The sequence below is a fragment of the Berghia stephanieae genome, chromosome 3, assembly GCF_034508935.2.
Source record: "Berghia stephanieae isolate SIO BIC M18660-M18661 chromosome 3, UCSD_Bste_1.3, whole genome shotgun sequence".
Taxonomy (NCBI): Eukaryota; Metazoa; Mollusca; class Gastropoda; order Nudibranchia; family Aeolidiidae; genus Berghia; species Berghia stephanieae.
In genome coordinates this window covers 95,287,886-95,305,490 of record NC_088362.1, presented here as the reverse complement: position 1 = coordinate 95,305,490, position 17,605 = coordinate 95,287,886, and the positions used below count along the sequence as shown (strand labels likewise).

At 35.9% G+C, this 17,605-nt stretch overlaps 1 protein-coding gene across 2 annotated transcripts in view; it reads left to right on the top strand.

The window, feature by feature from the left end:
• Nucleotides 1-17,605, top strand: part of LOC144968897 (NACHT and WD repeat domain-containing protein 2-like) — a 58,471-nt gene that overhangs the window by 26,062 nt on the left and 14,804 nt on the right. For both annotated transcript variants that reach the window (XM_078907723.1, XM_078907724.1), the window contains 13 exons: nucleotides 1,856-1,981; nucleotides 3,291-3,377; nucleotides 4,438-4,572; nucleotides 5,526-5,665; nucleotides 6,252-6,393; nucleotides 8,534-8,713; nucleotides 10,486-10,571; nucleotides 11,977-12,172; nucleotides 13,130-13,290; nucleotides 14,456-14,659; nucleotides 14,949-15,101; nucleotides 16,076-16,303; nucleotides 17,287-17,506. In XM_078907723.1, the coding sequence (XP_078763849.1) occupies nucleotides 1,856-1,981; nucleotides 3,291-3,377; nucleotides 4,438-4,572; nucleotides 5,526-5,665; nucleotides 6,252-6,393; nucleotides 8,534-8,713; nucleotides 10,486-10,571; nucleotides 11,977-12,172; nucleotides 13,130-13,290; nucleotides 14,456-14,659; nucleotides 14,949-15,101; nucleotides 16,076-16,303; nucleotides 17,287-17,506 (2,058 nt within the window). The remainder of the gene's footprint in view (nucleotides 1-1,855; nucleotides 1,982-3,290; nucleotides 3,378-4,437; nucleotides 4,573-5,525; nucleotides 5,666-6,251; nucleotides 6,394-8,533; nucleotides 8,714-10,485; nucleotides 10,572-11,976; nucleotides 12,173-13,129; nucleotides 13,291-14,455; nucleotides 14,660-14,948; nucleotides 15,102-16,075; nucleotides 16,304-17,286; nucleotides 17,507-17,605) is intronic.

Here is a 17,605-nt window from a genome sequence, read left to right as displayed (position 1 = left end):
GGGTGGCAAGTCATAGGCACTGATCATTTAGGGTCACAGTCAGTGGGTGGCAAGTCATAGGCACTGATCATTTAGGGTCACAGTCAGTGGGTGGCAAGTCATAGGCACTGATCATTTAGGGTCACAGTCAGTGGGTGGCAAGTCATAGGCACTGATCATTTAGGGTCACAGTCAGTGGGTGGCAAGTCATAGGCACTGATCATTTAGGGTCACAGTCAGTGGGTGGCAAGCCATAGGTACTGATCATTTAGGGTCGCAGTCAGTGGGTGGCAAGTCATGGGCACTGATCATTTAGGGTCACAGTCAGTGGGTGGCAAGTCATGGGCACTGATCATTTAGGGTCACAGTCAGTGGGTGGCAAGTCATGGGCACTGATCATTTAGGGTCACAGTCAGTGGGTGGCAAGTCATGGGCACTGATCATTTAGGGTCACAGTCAGTGGGTGGCAAGTCATGGGCACTGATCATTTAGGGTCACAGTCAGTGGGTGGCAAGCCATAGGTACTGATCATTTAGGGTCACAGTCAGTGGGTGGCAAGTCATGGGCACTGATCATTTAGGGTCACAGTCAGTGGGTGGGCAAGTCACAGGCACTGCACATTTAGGGTCACAGTCAGTGGTTGGCCAAGTCACAGCCACTGCACATTTAGGGTCACACTCAATGGGTGGGCAAGTCACAGGCACTGCTTATGTAGGGTCACAAGATCTTAGGGTGTTTGTGTAATATCATATCTACTCAGTCCTTGTATTTAAAACATTTCAATGTGATATCTTTAATAACAATATTTTTGATAATTAAAACCATTTAGAAAAAGTCATGTGATTTAAAAAGCAATTAGGCTATACTTTGAGGAAAACTCCTTCCTGATACCGACATGTTAATTTCTGTTTTGTAGGAATTAGGAAGTGCAATTAATGATATAAATTCTGGTGTTTTATGAAGTTGATCGACAGTCTGGAAACGGTGTTATGCTGGGATGAACCTAAGTTTGTCATTGAATTTCATTTGCTTGAATGATTCAACTTGAATGAAAACAAATGTCTTGGTTGAGGAGATTGAGCTATGGTTCTCAATTTCAAAAGACGGATATTTTATCCTCCTCCTGTAATATCCATTTGGATTTGAACTTAATATTCTTTGTCTAGGTTAGGAAGGTCTCCGGAAGGAAAGAAAGAGATCGAGAGAGAGAGAGAGAGAGAGAGAGAGAGAGAGAGAGAGAGAGAGAGAGAGAGAGAGAGAGAGAGAATGGAGTATCCATATCAACAGGGCACAGGGTGGTGGAAAAAGAGGGGAATGAAATTGGATGCCACTCGTGGCAAAGAACCAGATAAAATGGAAGAAAAATAGACTGGCATTATGCGTTTCCTGGAAAAAAGAACTTTACGGTTAAAGAAGGAAGGTCATCTTGACATAATGGTCACAGTGACCTAATGGCACCGTGACACGATGGGTCACAAATTCCAAGTTCAATTTCAATGCCTTAATACGAAAAAGACAATGTGGCCATCGCTGTAGATGTTTACATAATTTATAATTCTTCCTGCCTGTCACAACGAACATTTGGATTAATAGATTTTTAACGGTTCGTTGAAATTGTCACTGTGGGTGCTTCCTCCCTTTGATGGTCCGTAGGATATAAGAACTGTACCCGTTCGTGTTGCATATTGGTTTGCGCTCCAGCTGCTTTGATAATTTTTAGTGTATGTGTAATGTTACGGTAAATATTCTCATATCTGTTCTGCTGGTATGAGTGGCTTTTTGAAGAAATTAAAGATGTTTCTCAGTGTTGATTTTTATTTTTTTATTGACACAAATATTGCCATAATTTCACTCTTTATTTTATATTTCTCTCCAGGCAAGACGTTATAGCGACTTAATCCCTGGGATAAATGAAGTAGACTCGGATTCCCATGTTGGCCTGAAGAATATGGAGACACGGATGAGAGAATCTGTACCAAGATTCAATACGGCCTGCTCCAAGGTAAATCATAAACAATCTATTTATCTACCTACCTAATTACATACATACCTGTCTATCTAACTACATCACTATCTATCCATCCATCAATCAATCCATCCATCCATCCTTCCATCGATCCATCTATTTATCTATTTATCTATCTATCTATCTATCTATCTATCTATCTATCTATCTATCTATCTATCTATCTATCTATCTATCTATCTATCTATCTATCTATCTATCTATCTATCTATCTATCTATATATTATATATCTATCTACCAACTACCTATCTTTATATCTTTCTGTCTATCTATATATTTGTATGTCTGTCTATCTACATGTTTATCTGTCTGTCTATCTATCGATCTATCGATCTATTTATGTAGTCTTTATCTATCACCGATCATCTATCATACCACAACGAAAAAGCACTCAGCTTTTGTATTTCGTCATTAAGAAATGGAATATTACTTTTTTATTTTGCCTTATCTAAGTTGATTTTCATTTGCTTCAAAGTAAACGTAACCAAAAAAGTAGAATTCCTACTTCTGACGGGAGAAATACAGAACTATCGAAAAATCATATTGGTTCTAAATTGAATTTTTTCCGTTTTTTTGGGCACTAGATGGATATAATATTATCAAACACAGACAGATATAGATATAGGGGAAAAGATGGGCATATTTTCTGTAAAAAAGTTTATTGAAAACTTTTAAATTTGCTATTGAATCCTGTATTCACCTATGCTATAGCAAAACCTATCAGTTGTTTTGCCTCAAAATGGTTAAATATCAGATTGACTTAGACGCTGAGAATAAATTGATATCCAGAAATAAGAGTCCTAGATCAAGTTTATTTTCTTTATTGAGTTAAAGGACTGTCTTTTATTAAAAGGCGAAACACCAACAATTCTTATTTCTGTTCATTTCAACTTTAAAGCCACTGTCTGCCATCTGGTTCTCCTTGAAATAACTTTTGATAGATGGGGGGGGGGGGGGGGGGGGGCAGCACAGCAGTATGGTATTTGCTTCGAAAAGTACCGAGTTTGACTCGTTGCCGCGATGATTGGTCTTGAGCAAGTCACCTAGCCCAACCTCACTTTGAGGCGCTGTAATGCGGCTGACGCCTTGGTTATTCTAGTCTTCCCTTGGAATAGACGCTAGAACAAATTTCTCCTGGAGGATGAATGAAGTGAATTTATTTATTGATTTATTTATTAATGTATTATCTTCATCTTGCATTCTTCTTCAATTCATTTCCATCATATAGATAGTAAGTGTTCAAGTTTGTGATCGAATTCCATTGAACTGAATCCAATATTTCAGGTTGAATGGACGAATGAAGGCATCACTCCTGTGAAGCACCAGGACCATCTGGATGCCGTTTGCGACCACTTCTACCACACAATCCGGGTACGTACGCTTTGTTGTCTTGTGGTATGACATCCGGTGCTAGTCCTGATTTGGATGGCACAATCTGGAGTCCTTGGAAACGCTGCCACCACAAGCACATCATCATCATCATCATCATCATCATCATCATCATCATCATCATCATCATCATCATCATCATCATCATCATCATCATCATCATCATTTTCATCATCATTATCACCATCACCAGCATCATTGTTATCGTCATCTTCGTCAACAACAACAAAAAAGTAAGTGGAGCAGGCACTTATGTTGATAACTACAAGAAAAGAAGTGAGTAGAAAAGTGCCAGAAGACAATAGAGAACTAAAAAAAAAACTAACTTCGCAGCGATGGAGGCTCGAACCCAAGACCTTACTGGTACGACAACTCCGCTAGATGGAGTTGTCGTACCAGTAATGTCAGTTGTTTTGTGTTCGAGCCCCCATCGCCGCGAAGTTTAAAAAAAAATTCTCTATTGTCTTCTCAACAATAACAACAATAACAATTACGAATACAACAAAAACAAAAACAAGCAAACAAAAATAACAACGAAGTTAAAGATAAAGAAACGAAGAAGAAGAAAATCAACAGTGGAGCCCGAAAAATACGATTTGCAGTTATGAAATTCTACTCCTTCGACTGTCTCGGTCAAACATTCTAATTAATAAAATCTATAGAAAAGTGATCATCTGTGCAAGAAGCTAGCTTTGTTGTTGTGACGAAATTGCTATTATATTCCCTCACCAATTGTAATGGGTGGGTAACACAAAGGAATAAGTCATGTCTCATGCTAGATTCCAGACATCGTGTTTATTATGATAATAACGAAAACGGAAGTACAAATCAACTGCTAGTCTCAGCAGTACAAAAACAAAGACTAAATAATAAGTAGATATGTTCATTTGACACATAACATTTCAAATGACTAATGATACCAAACTAGTAATAATGATGCTAGATTTTCATGCATTACACCAATGTTTGAAAAACTTCTCGATTAAATCAAATTTAAATTATAACGATAGCTTGATGTTTGTGGTTTTGCTTCACCTTGTAGAGCTTGGTTGACAGGAATATCCAGAAAATGTCGATGCTGGCGACAGATGAACTTTACCACGAAGCCGTTCAGCACTGGACCCTTGTGAAAAACCGTTGTGCAACCTTTGTGGGCCGGAATCTAGACTTGATTGAGGTAAGATTGTCGTGGATTGTAGTCATTCAATCTATTGATGCAATGCGTTTAGCTAAGATTTCTCACAACATCCACCAGCAGGATATTACGTATCAACACACATAACGATGTGTAACCTTAAACGTCTGGTTGATATAATCTGGTGAAAACTTATGATTAAAATGGCTAATAAAACAATAACAAAGGACTGAGTGACTTCAGTTTCCTTCCATTTATACAACAGAGAATAGATAATCCATTATATAAATCTATCACGAGAACATTTAGACATTGAAAAGAGAGGAAATATGTGATTTCTCGCCTCAAAGCGGTATTTTGTCGGGCCAAACTAGATATCATTTTAAGTCAAAATGGTCAGAATTAAAGAATTTTGGTTATTAACTCTCAGAGGAATAATAATCACACTTCTCCATAATACATCAAAAATTATTTAAACTCATATTTTGGAATATAAACTCAATTTTCAACATTTAAATCAACCAACACGACGCCGGTTTGAGGCGATTAATACATATCAAGAAAACGTTATAAATTTATTTATCCCGAAGATCACTATAACAAGCAGTGGTAATTGTTAACGGTTTAATCTGCTTCAGCGATAGGCATATTTGGAGCACAGACTAATGAGGACATTTTTGAAGAGGCAGACGATCGATGACATCATTTCACTGGACTGTGATAGGAACGTTTACAGACATTTTGACGGATGTCAAAGGAGTTGTAGTACAAATAAGGTGCTTAATATGGGATTTGTACTGTATGAAAAAGAAATGTGGTTTATTTAAAGCCTACTAAGAGAATATAATATATGAAAATTAAAAAAGGTGACTAGATATGATGGATTTTTTGAACAGCGACAAACGTACTAAACTTCATATCGTTCATCATCTTTATATTTATCTATTTTCTTAACAGATTGATTTTATGATGTCCCGCCTTTATCATCTATTTAGGTCAAGAAATATTTGACAGGGAGTTCCCATCAGCCCCTCGTTATTCACGGAGAATCGGGTGTCGGAAAAACGTCTTTTATGTCTAAAACCGTCACTCTGTGTAAACAGGTCTTTAAAATGAAATGTTCTGTCATCCCACGGTTAGTTGCTTCTTATAGAACACTACATTTATATATATATATATATATATATATATATATATATATATATATATATATATATATTATATATATATATATATATATATATATATACAATATCACACTCACCCCACACACACACACACACACATATATATTATATATATATATATATATATATATATATATATCACACACTCACACACACACATATATTTATATATATATATATATATATATATATATCACACACACACAACACACACACACTAACATATATATATATATATATATATATATATATATATATATATATATATGTATAATATTTTCAAACAGTTCTTAGATAAATATTACAATGTTTAATGGCACTAAACATAATTTATGTACAAAATATTACATGTATAAGATTTAAAATTTTCAATGAAAAGATTGAACTCCAAAATATGCCCAAACATAATAGCATAGATTTCTGTTCATTTCTGATTCTTTGTCTTTGAATTTTAACAGTGCAGCTTACCACTTGTAAGAGTTATTTCATTTTTCAATATGATGGAACTAATAGGGGACTCATTCTCATTGTCAGGTTTATCGGAATCACTCCTAAGAGCAACAACATCCAACAACTGTTGTATTCAGTTTGTCACCAGTTAGCCTACGTCACTGGAGGTTTCAGGAACGAAGTGCCAGAGGATTATAAAAGTCTCAAGCTGCATTTCATTGACCAGGTACAACAAAGTAGTTCGTGTTGATTTCTTTCGGGGGTTTAGAAATAAATTGAGCGAGTGGTTTAGATATTGCACTGTGATCCGGAAAGTCCCAGGTTCGAGCCCCGCTTCGTTGTTTTCCTTGGGAAAGATTATTAACCTTAATCTGTTCCCTCCCTTGGACAACATAGATGATTCCTGTTGACGTGAGACATCTTGTTTGATGGATTATCTGTATTCTAAAAGGCGACGGTAACACATGATACCGTAGCGCAAGATTCAATTAAAAAAAAACAAAAACAGATAATCTGGGCGCCTTGGTCCCCCCCCCCCCCCCTTATCCAACAAAACACGATGAATGAAACACTGAAGACAAATGTGAGATGTGAGAATGGCAGTGTTGAGGTGAATAAACAAAACAATGATGGGATATTATTTGTATGTTTGTACATCACACATACACGAGTAGATTTAAGTTGGTCACGTGTATCATTATTGTAATCTTTCAATCAATTTAATATTAAGGGCATTCAAGGGATTTTATCCTATTACGCCTAATACCATATGTTATGTCATGTTATAGTTTTATTATTTATTTCTTCGCGCTTCAAGCAGTAATAATTTCATTTGTGAAATTAGAACGAGATTTTATTCCTATATTTTGTAATAGAACCTGGAAGTAAGAATTTCTTTCCTCAGTTTGGACTGAAAATTACGAAGTCGTGAATAATGCTTAGAAACATTGATTAAAACATAAAAGAACAAAATGGCTTTCCTTAACTTTTTATCAAATTTCAGACCTGTCTTTTGGAGAGACACGATCACCAACAGAGCATATTAATTATTATTATTATTATGACCATAATAAGTCCTACATTTACTTCATTACAAATATTATTTTAAGAAATGAAAACATTCCTGTTCAAATAGTTAAAGTACGAGAATGAGAAGAATTATAAGATTAACCAAGCGTTACGGCATATATGATGTTGTCGTTTTTACCCCTCCCCCCCTCCACTCCCCCATTTGGACGATTCAAGGATATTTGGGATTAATTCCCCCAACCAATACAAAATGATCTTATGAAAAAAGGTCAAACAAAACAGATGTAGACATGAGGAAAAAAGTTGTTTTTGATTTGATAGACAGCCTATTGGTGTTAGATATTATAAGACTGGTTTTTGCCTTCTATGAAATCCACAGTGCTGTCACGCACGATACAAATGCTTGACATAATAGTAAGGAAAATGTGAAAATCAGGTCTCCTTCCTCCACTTTAGACATTCAAACTTTGTATAAATTAGGAAATAAAGTTCATCGTATAAACTTGGGAACTCACTGTAAAGCATCCTCTTACCAAATATCACGTAGTCTAAATTATATATATATATATATATATATATATATATATATATATATATATATATATTATATATATATATATATATATATATATATATATATATATTTATTGATGGTAAATTTGACTGCAAATTGAAAGGCCTGAGCTTTGGTCTCTGGTTCTGGCATGTTACTTTTTGGGAGGATTTTATTAAATTCCATGATATTTATCTTTTGTCTGACACTAATTCATACACATTTTTCAGATTCTTGAATTCTTCCCAATATCCCACTTTCAAATATTTGGAAATCTTACTTGGTGTCAAGAAGAACACGTTTATTTAAAAGATCTTCGAAGTCCCAGGTTTGAGAGTTTTTGCCAAGATGAGGATCATTTAAATTGAAGGACGAGTTTTCTGGCCAAATTTTTTGGCCAAATTTTTAAACATGGGTTTTTCCAGAATACGCGGCAGTACTGACTATTTCACATTTCTATTCCGAATTTTTATAATTACATAAATTCAACTCTCCTACAATCCGTGCATATTAACTGTTAAAACAGGAGACAGAAGTGTTGCACCATTCCTTCTAAAAATCGAGATACTCACTTAAATGATTCAATGTGTGCTTTTGGTAGCTTATGGAATTCCTGCTGCCTGCATGATGGAAACTGTAACGATGATTTGATGAGATTGATCTCTTGATGTCCTAGCTTTATAAAATTCTTTTTATTTTCGAAAAGATGATTTAATAATTGTTATCCAATAATGAACATATTATGATTTTAAAAGAAGAATACTTGGACTTTCAAATCTTTTAGGTTCAGCGGGGGGATTTCCCTGGAGTGGTGGTGATAATACTGGATTCTCTAGACCAACTGAGCACAGCCAATGGCGGAGAGAAGCTGGACTGGTTGCCCTCTCGATTGGCCAAGAATGTCAAAATTATCGTGTCTACTGTACCCACCAAACTTGGAATTCTGGATCGCCTGACGGGAAAGGTAGGCTGGCCGGTTAATCTAAATTAGGAAGGTCAGTTAATATATTGTGCTTGGGTTGGAATTCCTTAAAGCAAAAGTCATTTAATTTGCACTCAAACTGTAGCTTATTCAAATAAGGTTTAGGATATATGTTTCATCGTATATATATATATATATATATATATTATATATATATATATATATATATATATATAATATTATATATATATATATATATATATTATGTATTAACCATTTGCCACCCAAACGCAGTGACAAGCTCCGACAGTCAACCTTCATTGTTGTGTGTGTGTGTGTGTGTGTGTTTGTGTGTGTGTGTGTTGGGGGGGGGGGTGTCTCTTAATTTTGGGCATGAATGGAACGTCCTTTTACTTTAAACCAGGTGAATAAAATTGTACAGAAGGCATTTCAGTTAAATAGACGTCTAGTTATTTTTTCCAAAAAAGTTATTTAGACTTGAAACTATAAATTAAGTCACTAGGATTTATTCTGGACTGTACCGTGTATAAGGGGCAAATCTATTTAAGAGTGCAACAAAATGAGAGTTTGGATTTTGTCCTTAAGCATGAGAGCAGCCATTGGTGTTGCTGCATTTTGGGGTCCTGTTCGCCTAGTATGTGCAACGTTCTCAATGTCCATGTGAGGCGCCCAGAGTCGATGTGTAATCCTTTTGTCAAAATTATTGAGTACCATCAAAATCATAGAAAGTATTCGAAGTCCCATTTCTAGCATGACCCCTCTCTTGATCTATGTTAATTGGGGAGAGGGGGGGGGGGGGGGGGGGGGGGCTACAAAGCAAGATATTTACACTCCATAGATTGCTATTTGTTTCTTTCCTTTGTTTTTTTTTGTTAGTGATGTACCTTCACCTACCACAATTTGAGTTGAAACTCGATTTTGCAATTAAAATTGTACATTGCATATTGAGAAAACAATTCTTTCAAGGAACGCATTGACTTGTCCTCAAAAGTAGTTTTCTCAACATCTGATTACTACAGCCATAAGATATATAAAATGATTTCTTTACAAATATATATAATAAAGCTACCATTTTAAATCTTCTTTTTGTGAAAATCAAAGATCGCACATTTGTGACCAATGGTTCCAAAATGGTATTATATCGGGGTGAACCTGGTACTTACAACTGTGTCCAAGCTCAAACTATGACATTTTAGTAAATATGAATGCATTCGTTGGGAAGAGTGCGTAATGTCCCCTAAACTTCAACAATTTAAAAGTGTTTACATATAGTACATTCTGACATGTGCGGCTATGTCGTCTTGTTCTATGACACTCGGCTTTGGATCGGAAGGTCCAGGATTCGAGTCCCGCTCTGCGCGGCGCATAGTTGAGTCCATGAAAAAGACTCTTTACTCACATTCTGTTACCGTACTTAGGTGTAAAACCAGTACCTGACTGTTAACAGGTTTGTCTCTGTCCGGAAAATTGCAATAATCCCTAGCAGGCTTCATGTCTAGTCCTACATGTTAAGTGTTGCTGTTGTGCAGGGACCCTTTGTAAAGCGCTTTGATCACATTTATGGATATTGCGCCAGATGAAAGCTCAATATTTCAATTGGCGCAGAGAGCTACATTTATTCAATACCATTAATTTCATTAATTCATTATTTTTTTAAAAACTGGATACTAGAAACAGACTGACACACTCGATATAACACAAACACATTCACGGAGAAGTGTTCAGAGAGACAGCGCAGCTACATTCATTCATTCATTCAATCATTCATTCATTTATTCATTCATAAATTTCAGATTGATGACCCAATGATAGAGATTCGTCCCCTGCCGGAAGGAGATTGTAAACAGATTATGAATGTCTTGCTGGAGACATCCAATAGGTAAAAGGCTATCTAGATGTACAAGCAAAAAAGCATACTTCGGCAAACGTTCTAGAGAGGCGCATCTCAAAAATACACCCCTCCTCCCCTCCCCTCCCCTCCAACCAAAACGGCTGCTGGTTATTCATTATTATAAGTAAAACGCCGGAGCTATCGTTTCAGATTTATCGGAATCTGAGATTAAAAACCACGAAAGAGATGGCTGGTGATCTCTAAAAATGTGACACCGACGGACGATTATGATGATCATTAAAATGTGCTGTTATTTTCAGTGGTGATCGTTGTAAAACAAGATATCTATCAAGATGATAATAATCAAAATGATTTTTTAGTTCATAGTTGTTTTGAATAAAAGGATGGTGGGTGGTATTAATGTTGTCGTTATTGTTTTAGTTGCTGTTGTTGTTGTTGTTATTGTTGATGATATTGATGCTGAAGATGAGGATGATGATTATGACGACGATGACGACGACGACGACGACGATGATGATGATGATGATGATGATGATGAAGATGACGACGACGATGATGATGATGATGACGATGATGATGATGATGATGATGATGATGATGATGATGATGATGATGATGATGATGATGACGATGATGATGATGATGATGATGACGATGATGATAACGATGATGATGATGATGATGATGATGATGATGATGATGATGATGATGATGATGATGATGATAATGATGATGATGATGATTACGTTTTATTTCCAAGTTCGTGATCTCATACATGAACTACATTCCAAACGGATCACTATTCATCAATCGTCTGCTTGTGATGTCATCGCCATACACAATCAATTTCACCCACCACCTTGATACATTTGCAGTTTACTTCTGTATGCCGCTGTTGTGGATAGTTATCGTTTTTCCTTGAAATAGACATTTCACTTTCACACTACGATCTATGGACTACACACAGAATAGACCCCTAATTATATTTCACTTGTCTCTTTCTTCACGCATCAAATCTTGTCCATTATTTTACAGTCCACCCTTATTATAACACTAGATATTTCTGTTGTTGCCAACAGATCGCTACATTTACTTGTCGCCGTCGTAATTGTCTACTGGACGCTTCAAGAACTTAGTTGCTATTTTTCTGGATTAAACGTCACGTATTAACATATTAATAGTTTAATTGTTTTCGTAATTAATTGGCCCAAGAAGGGATTTGAGCCCAAAGCGTTCAAAGTTTGGAGTTTTGTTCTGTTTTGAAGCTCTTACATCCATTATTGTATGCACACCTTTATTTACAGCTTACAATTTCTAGCAGCTAAATACTGTTTTTGATTTATGATTACATACATAAGATGATAAAAATGTAAACATTACACTATGATATAATTACATTCTAAAACAAATTCAACTTCAATACTATTTTTAGATCCCTATCCCTGCCTCAATGGAGGATCGTCCAAGAAGCTTTTAAACATTGCACTCTGCCACTGTTTATCACACTGACGTTCCAAGAAGCCGCCAGGTGGCGTTCCTACGAAGAGGTCGATCCAAACTGCTTAGAGTACACGGTGGAAAAAAGTATCAACAAATTGTTCGACAGACTTGAAGCCAAGCACGGAAAGGTTTCTAAAATTGATTTTTATCACCAAATGCACCAGCAATATCTCTGTCGTATTCTGGAAAAAAAAAAACAATATTTAAAAATATGGCCAGATCGATTTAAATGACTCTCATCTTGGCAAATATCTCAAACCTGGTCCCAGGATTTGCCAAGAAGATCATTTAAAGCATTCGGAATTTGAAGGGCGAGTTTTCTGGCCAAACTTTTAAAGATTAGTTTTTCCACAGTACGACAGATCTGGTATCGATAATGAAATAGTATAATATGATATAATTTAATATAATATATATACTATGATATAATAGAATCTTATATAATGTATAATAATATAATATAATGTAATTTAATATAATAAATGTTGTCATACTGTATTATATTATTGATATGGTATAGCATGATAATATAATGTAATATAGTATAATATAACGCGAGACACACATACCTTAACCAGCTGCTTGTCGGGGTGAACGCTGCATTTTGAGGAGAACTTTCATAATTTTGACTACCTATACCTTATAAATTCAATTTCCCACGTCTGAAACAATTGTCATGACGTCACATCTTCCATCTCTTCCGGTTTTAAACTCCATTGTCAATAATTGCTGCCACAATGTTATCTATCACAGTCACATCATAAAACACTCAAATAATGAGAACAAAATGTCTCCAAATTAGAGAATCAATTTAAATTGGGTCATGTGAAACATTTCTTTTTGTATATTTATATCATTATGTCAAATAAAGTCTCCAAAGAAAAGTTTAGAACTGAAAGTGTAGATGATGCGATGTAACATTATTGTTCCCTACTGCTATTGCAATAGTGAATGTTGCTTTGTTTATCTCACGTAGTTAAAAGTGGTTAAAAGGCGAACGTCTTATTCTCTATTTATTTTCTTGTATTGTAATGATCTGTGAAATTTAAACATTTGTTTTCAAATTAAATATTTCACCATTTCAGGCTTTTGTATCAGGAGCCCTTGGTTACATTACAGCGGCCAGAAATGGTCTTAGCGAGACAGAGCTAGAAGACATTTTATCACTTGACGACAAAGTCCTGAACTCTGTTTTTACCCACTGGAAACCCCCCATCCGACGAATCCCTCCAAATCTTTGGCCACGGTAAGATGACAGGCATTCCTTTATGAATGCCCATTACATTGGAGTCTTAGAACTTTTGTCATATATTGCGCTTAATCCACTTGAAGCCAAGCACGGAAAGGTTTCTTAAATTGATTTTTATCACCAATTGTACCAGGAATATGTTGGTATTCTGGAAAAACCAATCTTTAAAAATTTGGCCAGAAAGCTCGTCCTTCAAATATCAATCGATTTAACTGACCCTCATCTTGCCAAATTGGTGTTGTGCTCAAATTGGTTTATAAGGGACCCGCCCGGCTCTTCATTTACTGCTGTGTTCACGGGGAGGCCAGAATAAAATCCTAACGCTGATCAAACCAACCATGTATTCGAGACATATTATGGTTTACCTATTGAATCACAACTCGCTCCCTTTAGTTTGATACCAGAGACAGACAGATGTGGACCATTCCGCCATCCGTATCAATTGGAGGGGGGAGGGGGGGGGGGGGGAGAAAAAATTCGACTTCATCCTAGATCTGTCCAGGTCCCATTGCGTATGAAACGAGTGCTCTAACAATTGAGCTATCTGGAATCCTATTGTGAAGCGTTTTGAGCAAATTTAGTGAACAATGCACTATAAACTCGTATTTTTGTTACTTTAAAGGGTAAGTTGCCTAAACGATGGAAACGTATTGATCAAAGATAACCATCGAGTTTTGAGTATCGCCTTCCATCCAGTTATAGGCCACTGATCACAACGTAATATCATAGCCATTTTCGTCAATAAATCCTTTTCAAGTCAAAATTTGTCTCTTTTTTTTAATGCTGTCATTAGTTTATTAAAGAAAAATGTAATTTGTGTCTTTTAAAAAATATATTATGGTCCTATATTAAAATCTAATATAATCAAAATTTTTATTAATTCTTTTCTTTTGTGTATATATGTACGAATAGCCGATGTGTTATATCTTAAAACAACTGTGATTTTGTAGCAAAGAAATCTAACGTAGTGGACTTGTTCCTTTTCCTAAATAATTGCCCCTTTTTAACGGTTCCTTTATATATATATATATATATATATATATATATATATATATATATATATATATATATATATATATATATAGCATTTTCTGATGCTTTAAAAAACCTTCAACCTCATATTTCAATTCTTTCTATTTCTTGTGTGTTTGTGTGTGTGTAGGCTGTATCTTGAAATCAACGCGTTTCTGGTGGAGAAGGAGGCCGACAACATTGTTGTGCTGGGCTGGTACCATTCTCAATTCTTCAACTCTGCCACGGATCGGTATTTGTCCGACTATGTGGACCTTAACCAGATTCACAGGAACATCGCAGAATACTTCAATGGCACTTACAGCGGCATGAAGAAAAAACCATTCACATATCCGTAAGTGATGACGAAAGGTAAAACTTTACGATACCGTTTTATTCGCTTTTTGGGGGTTCACAATACTTCTAACACTAAGAAACGGTTTAACTCTTTTTGTTATAGCCGTAATAACGATTTTGGGCCTAAAACATTCCGGTTTTATGTGGTTTTAGTTTTTTAGAGCTGATAAATGATTTTTAATGACTTAACACTCGGGTTTGCTTAGCCAAACAAACTGACTTCTGGCTTGATAAAGATTTAAAAATAAATGACAACTAGACGTTTCTTTAATTTCCTCCATCACCAGGGAAGCATTAATGCGTAGACTCCACAAGACAGACCCCTACGAGATGGAATGTCGTTACGTTCCAGAACAGCCTCTCATTCTGCAAGAGAATGAAATCTCGGAACAGTTCAACTACCGGAAAATGACGCAGCTTCCTTATAGCCTCATTCACAGGTAAGTCAGTTTCTAGCAATGATACCTTTTTAATTCAGAAAAGTGAGTGGAACAGGCACTTATGTTGATAACGACAAGAGATGAAGTGAGTAGGAAAGTGCCAGAAGACAATAGAGAATAAACATTTCGCGGCGGTGATGAGTTTTGAACCCGCGACCTTACTGGTATGACAACTCCGCCTGGCCGATGAGGGCGTGACTCTACCGTATGAGCTATCCACGATCCTGGGAATTTTTATTCTCTATTGTCTTCTGGCACTTTCCTACTCACTTCATCTCTTGTTGTTAGCATTGATACCAGATGAATGAATATGAATATCACCAGCTACTTGATTTTCGCCAATGTTTCAATCACCAGATTGTTAACTTGATACATTCTCTCTGATTATAAGAATATTGCTATGGTTGTTGGTTAATTCCAAGTGCCAAATTAGCTATAGTGATTTTATAATTACTTATCTTGGTTTGATCATTTATAAAGCATATTGTTGGTTGGCCTAGATGTTTGTCATTTCCCAAAAAATAATCACAGTTTTTTTTTTTGGGGGGGGGGGGGGGGGTATTTAATTAAATAAAAATTGATAAAAAATCCTAGCAGATTGAACTCGAAAGGTCACATTCGAAATGTTAGGCCCATACATTATGAAAATAACAGTTTTATTGTGCAAATGACAGTTTTATTGTGTAAATGACAGTTTTTGATATTTTCATGTTTTTTTGGAGTAAAGACAATGCTTGATAACTTATAACCATAGTTCATTCAGAAAGCACAGCCTCCAAGACTAAAAGGAAAAATAAATTTTTAAAATCCTCAAATTATGGTTGAGCAATGGAGAGGGGTTGTGAGGTTGGTAGAATTGAGGGAAGGCAAAAAAAAATCTTTCCGGGAAGTTCTCTCATCAATCCAAAGCTGTGCTTATTCTTCCGCTAAGTTCATTGGTAGACAATTATCTATTTTAATTTATTCATCTCCAGCTACCAATTTGAACAAGTAAAGGAGTCCTGTCTGTGCAATTTTGATTGGCTCCACACCAAACTACGAGCTACCTCTCTGCAGCACGTACTGGCAGACTTCAGTTTGCTAGACGACAAGGAATCGAACTTAGTGGCTGATGCCCTCAGAATGTCCGGCAGTGCTCTCAAATTCGACCCAAATGCCCTCGTTTCTGAAATCACCGGACGCTTGCTGCCACACATTCACAGGTGAATTGAATATGTCTTTTTTCGTCTTATTTACCATCAAGTCAGTCTTTCAAGATCTACGTGGGCTGTACACACCATACTTACAGAGACCAAGTCATGAATGAATTAATTAATTGTGCTATTATATAGGGCAATACCCACTAAACGTCTGAAAGTGATTTACAAGGGGTCCCTGGGCAACAGCAACATTTAACATTTAGGAAGGGACATGATGCCTTAGGTGATATTATATATTTTTTCGAACAGACAACGATGTTAACGGCCAGGTTCTCATTTTACACCTGAGTACGGTGAATTACATTGACAGCAGTAGTCGTCTGAAATAGATACTATAAAGTTACTGTAATAGTTTTCATTATTCTGAGTACACACACACACACATATAAACACACACACACACATGATCAAGGTATTCACAAAGTAATGTACAAAATGTCTAAGTCTATGTGCACATAATATTTATGGACACTTCAGCATAAGTTCATCATCACTTTCAACTCTCTCCTAGATAAGATTTATAGCTAATTTTGATTAATTTAAATTTAACGTCATTCTGTTTTGTTGAAACAGTATGTTTATGTAAAAAGTAGCTTCGTGCATACGTTCTAAAGCTTATATCACAATCATATCATAATCAATAAGGGTTACACAGGCCTATAGACCTTTGGAATACCCTGTAATTGTTGCTTATATATAAATATATATATATATATATATATATATATATATATATATATATATATATATATATATATCATTGATAGCCTCTGGTTAGGATGCTAATCTATCACAAGGTGCTCTCCACCAGATCAAACAGACCCAGCTACCCAATTGCTTGAACGACAGGTTCAGAAAATTATCTTGACTGGCTCCGGGATCGATCTCTGTCCCTTTACTTGTGAAGGGAGTGCTATACCAACCGAGTTACCGAGACCCACTATCGCTATCCTAACCATAATTGATTATTAATTAATTTCATACAGATTCAAGTATATTCGGGAACTGGTCAAACAATGTGACCTCAATAGTCAGACCAAAGGGGCCTTGGTGCCCAACTGCCAGATCTACACGGCCCCCGGAGGCCCATTGCAGTACGAGTGTGAGTTGGACGAGAAGGTGACGTCAGCCGTAGATGTTGATGTGTTTAACACACAAGACGGAATCCTGATGACCGCCAAACCTTTCCACAGTACATGCCTCAGGGTATGGTTCTACAAGTATAGAAAAAAGAAAACTTTAGTTAAATTTAAATTATTTATTAAGGATGATAAATATAGTTCGCAAACAGCCAAAAAAAAAAAA